The sequence below is a fragment of the Polyergus mexicanus genome, unplaced genomic scaffold (genome assembly GCF_030449975.1).
Source record: "Polyergus mexicanus isolate NDT 795.1 unplaced genomic scaffold, iyPolMexi1.0 SCAF_6, whole genome shotgun sequence".
Lineage (NCBI taxonomy): Eukaryota > Metazoa > Arthropoda > Insecta > Hymenoptera > Formicidae > Polyergus > Polyergus mexicanus.
In genome coordinates, this window is record NW_027223326.1 from 10,876,889 (window position 1) to 10,891,913 (window position 15,025).

At 32.4% G+C, this 15,025-nt stretch overlaps 3 protein-coding genes and 1 non-coding gene across 4 annotated transcripts; 2 read left to right on the forward strand and 2 right to left on the reverse strand.

The window, feature by feature from the left end:
* The first annotated feature begins 910 nt into the window (after positions 1–910).
* Positions 911–2,684, forward strand: LOC138934387 (GTP-binding protein 10 homolog). Its single transcript, XM_070298073.1, has 4 exons — positions 911–1,127; positions 1,216–1,519; positions 1,604–1,822; positions 1,941–2,684. The coding sequence occupies exons 1-4, from the start codon at positions 1,089–1,091 to the stop codon at positions 2,546–2,548; spliced, it is 1,170 nt and encodes a 389-aa protein (XP_070154174.1). The 5' UTR covers positions 911–1,088; the 3' UTR covers positions 2,549–2,684.
* Positions 2,677–4,808, reverse strand: Tcs4 (Threonyl-carbamoyl synthesis 4). The gene is made up of 5 exons (XM_070298072.1): positions 4,337–4,808; positions 3,790–4,048; positions 3,572–3,700; positions 3,064–3,420; positions 2,677–3,001 (listed from the first exon to the last, which is right to left on the reverse strand). Exons 1-5 carry the CDS (start codon positions 4,570–4,572, stop codon positions 2,702–2,704), a joined length of 1,281 nt encoding a protein of 426 aa, XP_070154173.1. The 5' UTR covers positions 4,573–4,808; the 3' UTR covers positions 2,677–2,701.
* A 137-nt stretch (positions 4,809–4,945) lies between these two features.
* Positions 4,946–5,052, forward strand: LOC138934429 (U6 spliceosomal RNA). The gene has a single exon (XR_011447127.1). It is a non-coding gene; the product is annotated as a U6 spliceosomal RNA (small nuclear RNA).
* A 725-nt stretch (positions 5,053–5,777) lies between these two features.
* On the reverse strand, positions 5,778–14,964 carry LOC138933912 (RNA-binding protein 33). The gene is made up of 11 exons (XM_070297124.1): positions 14,905–14,964; positions 14,540–14,639; positions 11,184–11,773; positions 10,081–11,009; positions 9,830–9,993; positions 9,586–9,759; positions 9,189–9,500; positions 8,953–9,109; positions 8,750–8,877; positions 7,391–8,011; positions 5,778–6,308 (listed from the first exon to the last, which is right to left on the reverse strand). Exons 1-11 carry the CDS (start codon positions 14,913–14,915, stop codon positions 6,132–6,134), a joined length of 3,363 nt encoding a protein of 1,120 aa, XP_070153225.1. The 5' UTR covers positions 14,916–14,964; the 3' UTR covers positions 5,778–6,131.
* Between the last annotated feature and the right edge of the window lie 61 nt (positions 14,965–15,025).

Genomic DNA, 15,025 nt, shown 5'->3' on the forward strand with positions numbered 1-15,025 from the left:
CCCGTCATTTTCATATTTATTATTTTATAATATCTTTCTCGCGAATTGGCTTCTCAGATTCTCTCCCTCTCTCTCTCTCTCTCTCTCTCTCTCTCTCTCTCTCTCTCTCTCTCTCTCTCTCTCTCTCTCTCTCTGTATATATATATATATATATATACATCTTTTATATTCTTTTATATTATTCTTAATTTATGTTACAATTTTATTTATATACAATTATTTATTTATTTTTATTTATATACAATTATATTTATATACAATTTTTTTCAATACTGTAATATTTCTCAAAAAAAAGGCTGCATCTCTGTTTTGATATAGATAAATAATATTGCAATTTATATAGATATCATGATTGCATCAATAAAATATTTACGTCGCGACATATGAGTGGTGACTTTCTTCGCGTTTATTTCAGCATCACTTTATTTAATATCATCGATTTTATCATTATGGGAATTATATGAACCTTATAAATACAGAAAACAAACTTATGAAAATAATGAAACAAATCTTGAATAATATTAAATAACAATAAAATATATACATAAAAACAAACATTCTACTGCAAGGAAAGAATGAAAGACAGAAAAAAGAAATCATATGAATGAATTATTCAAAAATTAAATAAAAATAGCAATATCTTTAATAAGATCCACTAATGTAGGAAAAATTTGGACCAGCCAGGGAAGAAATCCTTTGCGTCTGACTATACCTTTAATAAGTATTCTTCTCTGAATAAATTCTTCCTCGAAGCGAGGACGTTGCCGAAGACGAACAGAAAACGGTTTGAACTTTCAGTTGCATTAAACAAAATGGCCGAAATGACATCCAAGACCAAGATGACATCTAGAAGCTACATCTTGCATTATCGATGAATTTCGATCGATAATCTCGTCCGATAAATTAGCGTGTTTAAATATGGCGTGCGCAACAATGACTTAACCTCTTGCAGGAAAATGATATACCAGTTATACTAGTTATACGATTGATGAATAAAGAAAATTAAATAAATCGAAAGAAAAGTGCAAACATATAAAAAAAAAAATAATAAATTTGAGAATTACTTATCTCTCATAACACTTATTATAATGGTATTTTTGACGCAGATTTTAGGTTGTGTCAAAAAGGTAAAGTGAATATTTTTTGTTAAATTATTGAACGATATATTTAAATAGAAAGTGTCATATTTTCAAAAGAAAAATTTTGTTTTTGCAGCTACCTAGAAAATACCTACGTGCAACATTCATCGACACACTACGTCTTCATGTCAGGGGAGGCACAGGAGGAGCTGGCTTACCTCGTTATGGTGGAATCGGAGGCGCAGGAGGTAACGTGTACATGATTGCAAAAGATGGACTGACCCTGGAGAACGTTGTCAAAACCTTGAAGAGCAAACGGATCAAAGCAGATTCGGGAAGTGATAGTAAGGCCAAAGGAATTATAGGTACACCTGGTCAAGACAAAGTTATTTCAGTCCCACGTGGCATTATGATATATAATCAAAATGGAATATTGTTAGGTAAGCATAATTTCTCAAGCATTATGTTCATTTTGTATACATTCATTGCTTATTTTCTCATTTTTTTCATAATTTAAAATTTAGGAGAGTTAAACAAAGAAGACACAAAACTATTGGTAGCAAAAGGTGGAATGGGTGGGTCTGAGGAGACAGGTTACTGCGGATTAAAGGGAGAATCTCAGATGATAAACCTGGATTTGAAACTAATCGCTGATGTTGGACTGGTCGGCTTTCCCAATGCCGGCAAGAGCACATTCTTGGCAGCAGTTTCAAAAGCTAAACCTAAAATTGCTAGTTATCCTTGTAAGATTTTAATCTACAATCCTATTAATTTATTCAATGCCATTACATTATCTTAAGGAAACCTGCCGTCTTATTAATATTTGGGATAGATCAGATTTTGGAATTGTATATTTTGCAGTTACTACTATAAGGCCCAGATTGGGGATCATGAATTATGAAGATGAGAGGACAATCACTGTTGCGGACTTACCAGGTCTGATTGAGGGTGCGCATATGAATATCGGAATGGGTCACAAATTCTTGAAGCATATCGAAAGAACAAAGCTGCTCCTATTCATCGTAGACATACAAGGTTTTCAATTGTCGCCCAAATATAAACATAGATCTTGTTTGGAAACTGTGGTCTTACTAAACAAAGAGATTGAACTTTACAAACCAGACCTATTAAAAATGCCAACCATGATTATAATCAATAAAATGGACACTGACAATGCTGATAGTATCCTCAAAAAAGTTAAGCCGGCACTGTATAATTTATCTAAATATGTGGCTACATGTCCAGAGGAAATGCGGCCTGAGCAAACTATACATATCGACGATATTTTACCCGTGTCTTTAATTTCGGAAAATAAAAAGCAGATAGAAGAAATTAAAGAGAGGATACGAAATATCTTAGATAAATATGAAGAACGGAAAAACATCGCTCAGCATGGTGATTCCTTGGACTTACAACTGATACATAGGATAAAGCGGCAAAGTGAACAACATACATCGACTGTTGTATAGATTTGTATAACATAAGAAAATAAATGTTTTGTACATCAATTAAATTGGCTCTATTGTTAATAACGACTCGTCAAAAGTGATCTCGGGCGCCATTATTTCGATTGTTAATTGTTTGAAAATACAGAGGTTCAAATGAAAGATTGAAATTAGTGTTTAATCTAAAAGCCCCTTTAATTTTACTAATTTACATTTTATGTTTGCATCCTGCACTCTTTCGATCCAATTTTCCCCGAGTGATGCCTTTTTCTCAACAGTTACCATTTCAATTTCGTCCCTATCTCGGATAACGCCTACATTCGCCATCCACCTCTCCGCGCCATTCCATGCGATCATTACGCCATTGTCGTTACACAATCGAGGAGGAGTTCTAACGAATTTAAAACCTTTTTCCAAGCAAACAATTTCTAAAGCTTCTGCTAAGAAATTATTACAAGCCACTCCACCAGATACTACCTGCATTTAAATAAATATATAGAACAAATCAGAAATTGATGCAAGTAGTCTTATCAACATACCAAAGTTCGTTTCTCCTGTGATATCAAATTCAGATTATTAATAAATTCCATTGCCCTTTGTGTTCTGAGACAAATGTGCTTTATAGCAGATATTTGCAGTGCAGCACAGAGATTATACACATCAGGGATGACTGTACTGCCATCGACATTATGTTCTTTTTCTTGTTTGCTAATGTGTATCAAACTTTTGTTTAATATACCCGCGAAAGTAAATTGACAATCTCTCTTTCTCGTCATGGCAAGCTCGAAAATAAATTTAGTCGGATCTGTCGCTTTGCTTGCTGCACTCTCTATGGCTTGGCCACCACTCATATGTGAAAATTCTGGTATATTCGCAAGCTTGAGTCTGCGAGCAATCTGCAATCGTTATTAAATTACATAAGAAATTTTTTTTGCGTTATATAGAATCTTCTATAAACTTTTGCCATATAACTTTTGGAAGCAAAATTAATCTCAAATTTATTAAAAAATTGAAAAATAAGTAGTAAATTTCTTTTTGCAAATATACCTTATCAAAAATTTCACCAGGTGCATTATCCAATGTAGTACCTAGTGTGTAAAATTTATCTACACTTTCAACGATTGCTAGTAAACTATGGCCACCTGATACGAGTAAAACGAGGAAAGGAAAATCTACCTATAAAATATTATATGAATATATATTCATACTGTGTATAGCACATACACATATGCTTTTTTTTATATACAATTATATTTCCAACATACTTTCCGGACCATTCGTATTGTTAATGCATGAGCTTCCATATGATGAATTGGTATATATGGTTTGTTACCGATCCTAGAGAGATATTTGCCAAAGGTATTTCCAACAGTGAGTGATAAAGGAAGACCTGGTTTAGTTGTGGTTGCAATAGCATCTATATCTCTTAATCTTAAATTTGCTGATCTCAGCGCATCTTCGCAAACTGTAGTAATCTGTTGTCTGTGCATATCATAGGCAATTGTAGGTATTATGCCACCATGTCTGAAAAACAAGAATACAACTAGAATTAAAATGCATTGCTAAACAATTTTTAAATTATCTTAAAAATTAATTTATCTTAAAAATAATCTAAATACAGTTTTGGTAACTTTTTTTAAATAAAACATACACAGAAATGAATTTGTATTTGATGTAATAATTAAATATATATATACGGTCTTAATCAATAGATTAAATTCATTTATAACTGCAAATTAAATACGTGTAACGAACTCATATTGATCTTCCAAATATACTTGCTCGCGAGATACGATAATAGCAATCAATTACTTTAAATGAGTAAGATGCTGCGAGTTTATCACCTCGCCCAATATTTTTCCTGTAGTGTCCACAATTCCGCATCCTGTATCGTCGCAGCTTGTTTCGAGCCCTAAAATAATAGCCGACTTGTCGTCCGCAAACTTTCGCACCGCATTTAATATCCGATTACTCGTACGTAGAAATTTTAAACGTTGACAGAACTCTAATGACGATTTATGCGACAAAAAGTACGCGCACTTGGCCATTGTATATGGTAAATGACAAAATATTAGCACTGGTAATACTAATATGAATACAAAACATTAAATGTTATAGGTTAATCAAACGTAGGACTCCGATCGCGTATATATCTTAATTAAATTAAAACGCACAAATATACGCCATCGTTATAATTATTTTGTACATTTTTCTTACTAATTTTTGTTAATAATATAACAAAAATATACTATATATTCAAATTCTCTTTTAATCGCGCCATGAACAAAAGTCATTCAGCATTTCTCTAATGTAGTACATAGTTTCACCACTAGACGGCGATTTGATTGTCATTTTTAGTTTCTCGCAAGTACACTTGCAAAGATGCTTACTTTATAAAGAATTTCTTCGAGCTCTGCATTTGTACTTGCTTCGGCAGTACATATACTAAAATTGGAACGATACAGAGAAGATTAGCATGGCCCCTGCGCAAGGATGACACGCAAAATCGTGAAGCGTTCCACATTTTTTGCTCCCAATTAGTTTAAATTTTAATTAATAGTAATAATTGTTAATTTAATATTTAATTGAAAGCAGGCGATTGAGATATTTAAATTTTAATCATTGAATATAAATTATGTTTGCAATATATCAATAACTGAGCAATATATTCAATAACAGTTTCAATATATCAATAACTGAGATATGTTAATCTTTATTTTTTTAATAGCAACCTTTAAAAAAAAACGAAGAGGAGATTAAAGAATGCTTATATAATAATAACGCTTATACGATCAGTAACATCCATTTTTTTTCCATATAATGCCCATTTTTATCTTTGTTACTTTTTTAGTTTACGAAAGTGTCTTGTAAAAATAAAGTTATAAATTTAACAAAATATATATAATAATTAGAGCTGATATTCTAAATGAGCTGCAGTTTATTGTAATATGATTGTTTATGCACTCTATAAGTTTATCATCTAGATTACATATATTATCGATATATAATAGGATATTTTGTATAATGAGCGTTTTCTCACTTACTTAAATATACATTTATTCTCTATACTGTGATTCGCGAGTTATTTTTTCAGATACAATTGATTATAATAGAATAAATTTTATTTCCACTCATAAAGCACTAACGCTTTAAGAAAGTATTATCGCTATATTATATCACTATAATAAACTTCGTACAATCATTTTCTTCTTTTATATTTGCATATTGTTGCATGTTACTTTATTTCATATGCACATCATTATACATTATTTTATACGAAATATACAATTTTTCCTTATATATACATAGATGAGTTCTCATAAATAATAATTTATGTCTCATACTTTATTGAAATATTTTGAGAACTCTTATCGTTTACATATCATTTTTCTACTAAAAGTCCAGTAGAAGTTTCACTACATTTTCACTAAATTTTACAAATTTCTGTAGTGTTGTGGAATATATACGCGTATAAAATATATAGATACATTTATCTCTATCAAACAGGTCTGATGGACCTTAAAATGAGAAAAGTACCATCTAGGAGAATCGCGGTTTACATGGAATTAACGCTAAAAATATGCTAATAGTATTTCGAGATTCGTCTCTAAGATTTCTTCGCGGTCGCCGTTACCACTTTATTGGCGAGAGTGCTTTGCGGCACAAGGCGAACGGTTATCAGCGATAGATCGAGCATTTTACGCTGGTATTTCTTGTGAAACACCATGGCGGCAGATTGTGTCTTAAACACAATGGTCGCGTTACCCTCGCCCATACGTATGCTCTATAACACGAAGAATAAAGAATATACTGTTATTAGATTGTCAAGTAAATTTAAAATAAACATAAAAGTGAATATCTATGTATAAGCAATAAAAAATGTAATAATTTTCAAAGAAAATTAATGAGTTTCTTTAACATGTTTGTTTGTATACCGCATACATTTTCGAGAGGGACAAAATAAGGAAATGTCATGAAGTCATTAACAATTTCAAGTTTTGCAGAATTCGTGATTGGTTTTATTACAATAATTGTCTCTCAAACTCGTACTGCGATATAAAGTTTACAGGTTTCATCACACTTTTAAAATGTGTGTATGTGTGTGTGTGTTATTCAATTACATCTTGTATGAAGAAAAAAAATATTGGGAAAATTATATAAACCAAAAATAAATATATATCAATTATCAAATAATCTGTGATTATACTGTAATATTATTAAAAAAATTTGTTTTTCAATTATATATTCTCTAGTTTGTATATAATGAACATAATATCTGGTCAGCTATTAAATACTAATCATCACATTACATGCATGTAATGTATCTAAAACAAATCAACACATTATAAAATCGTCGTTCTAATAATTCAATGTAAAACAATAGGATTATGTATATAATATACTTGTATGTAAGGGGAATGTTTATCATAGAAGTTTTTTTTTTGGAATACTGCTTATTCCTAATTATAATATCTTTGGAATGAAATCGTTGTAGCTATCTAAATTAATAGTTAAAGAATAATCGACATAATATGTCAAACACAAGCCTCTAAGACTTTGCTATAATACTTTGTTACATTTACTATGTGAATTACAAGTTGTCTATAAAGAAATAATACATTCGTTATCTTCTATGTGTATATTTGTCCAAATAAAATCTGTTTCTTATAGAGGAATTTATATAAAGCACATGCAAAAAGTAAATAGCTATGCTTTGGAATCTATAATCCTAAATCTAAACATTCTCCATCAACTTGAAAGTAAAGAAAATGCATGAAACATGTACAGTAAATATGATAAGCGTGTCGATAATAATTGATAAAAACGAGTGTGCCAGGTCAAACATTCTCATGTAAATATAGTCACCTCAATGGTTCCGATGGCTTGACACATACGTCTAATTTGGACCTCAGAAGTGCTTGCAGCCAAATTCTCTAATTTAACAGTGTTCGTCTTTATCTCGGGTAACTTTTTCGGTTGAACTGCAGACTTTTGCAACACGATTCGCTGGGGATTTTGTTGCATGATCTTTTGGCCGTGAACATTGGCGCTATCGTTGATTACAGTTTTCTGCAGGCTACCAGATGTTTTATGTGTTATTATTCTCTGGCCAATATTTGTGGTTTTCGGTCCAACAATTCCAGATTTTTGTAATGCATTGACCTGATTCTGTACGATTTTCTGCACTTGCATAACTTGTGTGTTCGGAACTATTTTCTGTTGTAATCCCTGATTCTTCTGCAGATTGGAGACAGTTTTTTGTATCGTGGTAGCGATGATCTTTTGCGAATTTAACAGAGGCTTTTGTATCACGACTCTTCGCGTGCCAGATTGTTGTATCACTTGTCTCATTTGTACAATATCGCCAGCTTGATTAGTTGCGTATCCGGAGTTATTATCTCTCGAATCGATTGCATCTGACAAATCATTAATTTGTATAGTTGGTATCGTTCTGACAATTCGCATATTAGATGGTCTGTCTGCTGCCTACAACAAAAAATACGTTATTTTAGATAAATTATTGTATTATGATTTAATTACTATTGTGAAAATTAGGTATTTCACCAAAATAACAATAATAGCATAAAACACAAGCTCAACTATATTAACAATATACATGTTTCCCCTAAACAATTTACTTTAAAAAGTATACGAATTTTGACTTGTTTAAAGTTGTCTGTTAAGATATGTTTAATCTGGAGGAAATGAGAAAAAAAACCAAAATTGATTAAAAAAGTATATTTTATTGGAACATAAGAAAAATGTACACAGTAACTTTAAAAAAAAATTGTACGTGTAATTAAGTGATATCTCATTTAAAAATCTATATAATTAATGATAAAATGTATATGTATGTTTAAAAAATGACATTTTCTAATTAATAAACATGCAGTATAACAAAACTGCTGATTCTAAAGAGAAATAATTTGTTCAGTCTAAGTATAGTTGGTATCTAAGTATGTATGTAAGTATTATTATTTGTGCATAATAAGTATTATATAAATTTCATTAAAAAATATTATCACTGAATCATATCCCTATTACTTATAAATAAACTATACAAATGCCAGAATAAAATTTTGTTATAAAGTTTCTCTTTATAAATGCAGAAATATGTATATATATATATGTATATAAAATACAATTGTATAATTTATACATCTTGTCATCACGAATTTAATCACAATTGAGGAATATAATATAGTGATACATTTAATGTTGTACCTCTGTGTTCTGTATATTGGTAGGACGACCGCGTCCTTTAGCAACACCAGGGCGAGTTTTAACACTGTCCTTTACAATCCCCATTAATGCTGATGCAGGTTTTATTTCTTGCTGCGTGCTTTCAATCACTAAAATATTTTGATCAAATTGTTGTAATTGACAAGAAAAATATAACAGTGTGCTTGTACAATAAATCATTTTACCTGCAGCGTTTGAATCGATCTTGACATCTTCATTTTGTTTCTCCATTGCAGCCATCTTACGTCTGCTCTCCTTCTCACGTAATATCTTCTCCCGAAGACGTTTTTGCTCTTCCATTTTCTTACGGTATTCCTGCATCTCCGGATCATTATCTTCATCCTAGAATCATAGCTTTGTAATGTATTTAGATTCTATCGTGATTAGGGATAGCCAATTCTTTGTAGAATGAGAAATTAACCTTGTTAGCGACTGTTTCACTTGCTGTATCTACTCTCCGCACCTCTTGAAGATTTCTATTAGACGGCTTATTTCGTTTTGGACTTACTTCCCGCGGTCCTTTGTCCGAAGACTCAGATAGCCTCTTCTGCGGCGGTCTATTCGCTCCACGAGATGCAATGTTCGCCGGTCTAGAAAATTTCAGATTGTGGACTTGATCGTAAGAGTCACCGCGATACGTATTTGATGGCGTTCTGCTCCTCTGTGTATGATTGTTTCTTGCTCGTAGCGGCAAATCTCTTTCTCGATAATTTTGGTGAGATCCTCTATAATCCTAATTCAACGAAAATGAAACGATTGAACATGCAATACAAAAAATCTAATATAAACATTACTTTCGAATTCCGCATAATATTTACCTCTTGATAGCTATCCCTTTGCTCCCATTGGCTATTCAATTTATATTTATTACCATCACTGTAACTGCTCTCTCGGGAATAATTGTTATCCGAGGGATAATGCTTATTCGGGCTATTCTGAAGCTTCTGTGGTCTATTTTCTTGCCACACATCGGAAAAATATGCGTATGGATCCTATGATGTGAATAGTGATGATTTACAAATTTATCTACTTTTTGCTTTTATGTATTATGCAACTACTTACGTCACTTTTATTCTGCTGATAGTTTAGTTGATATTGCGATGAACCTTGTTGGGCCTGATTATAAGGTCCTTGATTTTGATACGATGATGGCGGTTGTGGAAACTGTCCACTGTGAGTAACTTGTGGTTGGGCTTGTTGTTGATTAGAATCCCAAATGAGTCGAGCTGTGCATAATTATTACAGAAGAAAAATTTTTTAGCAAAAATATCAATTATTTAGGTACATTCGATATAAATGTTAGAGACACTTACTATCGTTCGCGGGTTGAACGGTGCCTCTAAAATGAGGATTGATTAGAATCTTGTGCCCTGGAGGTAAAGACACACTGTGTGATATATTAGATGCCGACTGTTGCGGTACCGGTTGCATCGTGTTATTAAATTGGTTATTGGGTACTTGATCGGAAGGATGAAAACCGACTCTTGCATCGTATGCGTTTCGGCCTTCGAACTGGTGTTCTTGAAACTGTGGCGGCGGCAGTCTGTTCTCGAAGGGCGGCGGCTGACTAGACATCTGCACGTTTGGCGGCAGATTTTGTATGGGCGGACCTTGAGAGGCGCTTGGCAGCGCTTGCTGTTGGCGCGGAAATCCCTGGCCCATAGACACTGGCAGATTCCCTCCACTGGGTAGCAACATATTGGGTGGATTTCCAGGTAACAACAGGCAGTTTGGGTTACCGAGAAGCGATCCTCCTCCCGGATTTCCTTGTAACAGAGGTCCTCCTTGATTGCCCTGTATACCCGATCGATTTTCTTGTATGACGCCGCCCGGATTTGGAAACGGCGGCGGCTGCATTGGCGGATGATACGGCGGTTGCTGATTGGGCGGACAATTATAGCTCGGTCCTTGCATGGATCCTCCCGCCAAGGGACTTCTAAGTCCGTACTCGGACAGCCTCTGGTTGCCAATCGGACGCGGCCCCATCGGTCCCTGGAATTGTCCGGGACTAAATTGCGGCCTATTCTCCGCAAATTGTGCTGGCGGCCCTTGCAACGGACCGTTTGGGCCGCAGGACTGTTGAAAGGGCTGTTGTGGATTAGCTTGTTGTTGGTACATTATCTGCTGCTGATTTGGTACGTTACTTGGTATGCCAAGGAGACACGGCGGTCTGGTCTCTATTAGTGGTGGTCTACAAGCAGGCGGCTGATTATCAAAATTACCAGGCCGTACCGTACCAAATCTGTAAACAAAATATTTCATAAAATGTATATCTACTAGTTGAAACATCCAAACAAAAATAATGTAAATAATATGTTTTATTTTTATTTATTCAATTATTAAGATTATTATTATATTAATATTACCGTTGTTATCCATTTAATTGTATCATTTATTATTAAGATCACATTGTTACCTTGGATTGAAGTTTCCAGTGTTTTGTATGTTAAATCGTCCTCCTCTGCTTCCTCTTACTCCACGGCCTCGTCCTCTTCCTCTGAACGGCGCTCTGGATGGTTCCGACGTGACGACACTCTCTAAAGTTTCCGGGATATCATTGTTCATCTTTGGAGAAATCATCGTACGTTCATTTTGAAATCTGTTACGCCTCTCCTTCGCCTCCTCGCAGTCGTCGTCCTCCATTCCTTGTCCGTTGCCGATGTAAACAGTCTTCTGCATGTTTCTTTGGAGCTTCTCGCGTAGATCGCCCTTGCCAATATTATTAGAAACATTAACGTTATTGGACTCCGAATTTTTGCCGGACTGATGCGATGCCTGCTCATTCGCGTATTGCTCGGCACCCCCGTCTTGCTCATAATACGATGATGTAGGCTGTATCTCCATCGGATGTTCTCCATCTTTATAGAAATCGTTATCGCTATGTTTATCAGTATTGCCTCTACTAAACTCTATATTCTCGTCTTCGCCATCTAAGTCGTCGAGCGCGTCCGTGACTCCTAAGTCCAGTACATCATCTGTTTCCTCTTCTCCCTTATAGCTATTCTGCTGCTCAGGGAATCAAATTGGCAGATATTTGTAATGCAAATACGAGATATTTATCCATATAATGTAGTTATAATCTACGTTTCATAACCAATGTGTATTTAAAGTGCGCATAAGTGGAATATTCTTCTTCCTCCAACTGTTTGTGAAAACTATCAATATATACATTCACATATGGTATTATATAAGTCCTGATTTCTGATCCTAGTGCGTATTTGATCCCTACGCGATAAACGTAAGTTTTAAGAGAATTTTCTTCTTTAAAGATTTCTTTCTTCTACACCCAATCTATTACATCCATTAACATACTGAGGAAACATGCTCTTATCTCTAACGGTAATAATAATAAAACGGAAAGATCTTATAAACAAATATGACTGATGATTGTGACAAGTCTGACTATACAATGGTGCAAAAATGTGACTATGTGCAATATGATACCTTTTCGATGTAGCAACCGATAATTTATATCGGTAAAATATTAATCAGTGATAAATATATAATTATATAATATTCGACATACAAATTTTGTATAATAAAATATTACTTATGTTTTATATAAGATAAAACTTACAAATATCAATGTAGTACGATATAATTCAGTCTACAGAATTCAGTATATATATATATATGCAGTTATACAACAGAATTTCACAAGTACAATTTACCAGATATGTTTCTTTTTTTAAATTTTAGCATGTATAAATTTCATATAACACATCATATTGAAAGTCGTGTTACAATACTGTCTATGTAAACTGTATAACCAAATATAAATAAAATATATATATTTATTCAATAATGTTCAATTTGAAAATCTGCAATAAGTTTTAAAACAGCATTAATATATAATATATTAATTGAATGGAAAGATTCAAACTATAATGAAATCAAAATTTATCTTATTATATCAATATAACTGAATTATTTCTTATACATTGATTTGTTGGATGATTTGGGAACACTTATACTAGAAATCGTGGTGTACAATTTTACATTAAAAAAATCGAAATGTATATAGTCTTTCACAATCGCTATATTGTTGAAAATTGAAATAACAAAGTCCGTAACACATATTTTAAAATGGCTTAATGTAAGAATTTACATTGTGATGGAAAGTTTTCTCTCTATATAATTTTCTCTATAAAAATTTATATATATATTTTTAAATAAATTTGTCTTACTATTTTTAGAAAATATGTTGCATATACAAAAAATTATAGATTTATTTTTAACAATAAGAATTTTCTTATCATAAAATATCAATATTATATGAATAAACAGAAAAATATTTAATAATATATAAATTTCTATTTATAATGATGAATCTTTGCATATTTTATATGTATCATTTTACATTAGGCCATTCTCCAAGTAACTCTTCCGATAAGCGAGGCAAGATATAATCATAAAGATCTACATTGGTAATTAGCAAATTATTAAATTGTGTATATAGTACCAATTCGTTATTTAAATGGACTTATAAACACATTACAGATTTTTTCCGTTCACTTATTATTGATATCTCACTTGATGGATCTTACTATACAAAAGTTATCGCATTTACGCAGCAGGTAAAACAAATACATGTAGCATTCTGATACTCAAATAAGTATCTTCTAAGCAATACTTGTCTAAAAAAAATTATCTATATAAATTATTTGCATTAGAGAAAATTATTCCAAGACAATATCTCAAGCTGTTGAATATAGAAAAACAATATGTTGTTATTATAAAATAAGACAAATTACAATAATATCCTTAACTTTTTGTCGGTATTAATTTCCAATATAGTCAGCTAATGTTATATATTTGTTTTCCCACTTCTTATATAACTTTCTTGTCTACTATCAGAACTTGTGAATTACAACACAGCTACTTATATTTTTTTCAACCTGTATAAAATTTTGTAATTGTCCATTAACAAAAATCATAATGCTTATATCAAGCATAAATTTTTTATATTGCAGTAACAATTTTCATAACCATTTGCAATTAAGCAAAAGTGTTCTTGCTGTACCTTGGTGAACAGTCTTATTATCACAAATTATTCTGCGTGTGTAAAATACCTCTTTCCTATATTGTAAATATATTTATTCACAACTTATAACCAGAAAATTAGCCAATATAACATATATTATATATATGTATATGAATATATCTATAAACATTAGTACTTAATATAACAATTATACATCACGCATATATGTTTGAAACTTTGGAGTTCAGAAATACATAGTTTAGGTACTTTGCCTTTCTAGTACACTCTCTTAACAGTTTGCTAATAAAATCATCATTGCGCCAATATTGTACAGTTCTAATTTTTTCTGTTTATGCACAAGAAACATTAAACATTTTTTAACACATAGATAATAATATAAATATATGCATTATAAATATTATTCGCTATCTGAAATTAAAAAACTTTGAGCAATATCAAGTCTAATTTTTCTTTGTCTATTGGAATTCCTTATAGAGAATATTAAACAAGAGCATTTAGAAGAAATGAAGATACCATTGCTTTTAACCATCATTTTGGCATTTCTGTTTAATTACCGATGTTGTGTGATATTAAATGATATAGTATTATAATTGCAGAAACTACTTTTGATACGAATTAGGTCAACATGTATACAAAAACAAAGATTTAAGAACAAGGTATTTTCAAATTAGGATATCAATGGTAGCAAAGCACGATTGAAATAGCCGAATATATCAAACGAGTAAGTTTTATCCGATTGAAAAATAATGGGTAAACAATATGCTCACCCTCTCTATTTCATAGTCGTCCGCTAGAAGAGCTTCTTCCTCATCGTTACCCAAATCATATTCTTCATCTCCGAGATCTTCGTCTAGCAAGGTATCATCACTGGAAGGTTCAACGAGAGAAAGCTTTTTAGAAGGAAAAGTGAACGAGACGTTAGTGTGGAGAAGATCTTTCGCTTCGAATCACAACAACGTCATTGTTAGAGGCGTTCGCCGATTCTAACCTGTTCATTTTCACGAATGTTAACGCAATCGCGACTCTCCGAAACTATTGTTTAATGTATCATTTTTAATGGGGAATTATACGAATTGGAATTCGAGATTCTCTTTTCTTTCTATCTCTCGAAGTAAGAAACGAAAACACTTACTGTTCTGACATGGTAAGCCTCCAGTTTCTCGTAAGACAGAAAGAACTCTTTGATGGCCGCGATATAATCGTATCGGGATCTTATCGATAAGTGGGGATGAATAAGAATCGATTAATCGATC

Bases quoted from the DNA above. Each gene is read 5' to 3' on its own strand.
- LOC138934387 (XM_070298073.1), top strand. From the start codon at position 1,089: ATGGTATTTTTGACGCAGATTTTAGGTTGTGTCAAAAAG. The intron at 1,520-1,603 runs GTAAGCATAATT...TTTAAAATTTAG, and splicing joins TCAAAATGGAATATTGTTAG to GAGAGTTAAACAAAGAAGAC. The intron at 1,823-1,940 runs GTAAGATTTTAA...TATATTTTGCAG, and splicing joins TAAAATTGCTAGTTATCCTT to TTACTACTATAAGGCCCAGA.
- LOC138933912 (XM_070297124.1), bottom strand. The intron at 11,774-14,539 runs GTGAGCATATTG...TTCCCTGAGCAG, and splicing joins ACGACTATGAAATAGAGAGG to CAGAATAGCTATAAGGGAGA. The intron at 9,994-10,080 runs GTAAGTGTCTCT...AATTATGCACAG, and splicing joins CGTTCAACCCGCGAACGATA to CTCGACTCATTTGGGATTCT.
- Tcs4 (XM_070298072.1), bottom strand. From the start codon at position 4,572: ATGGCCAAGTGCGCGTACTTTTTGTCGCATAAATCGTCATTAGAGTTC. The intron at 3,421-3,571 runs GTATATTTGCAA...TAACGATTGCAG, and splicing joins CTGGTGAAATTTTTGATAAG to ATTGCTCGCAGACTCAAGCT. The intron at 3,002-3,063 runs GTATGTTGATAA...ATTTAAATGCAG, and splicing joins CACAGGAGAAACGAACTTTG to GTAGTATCTGGTGGAGTGGC.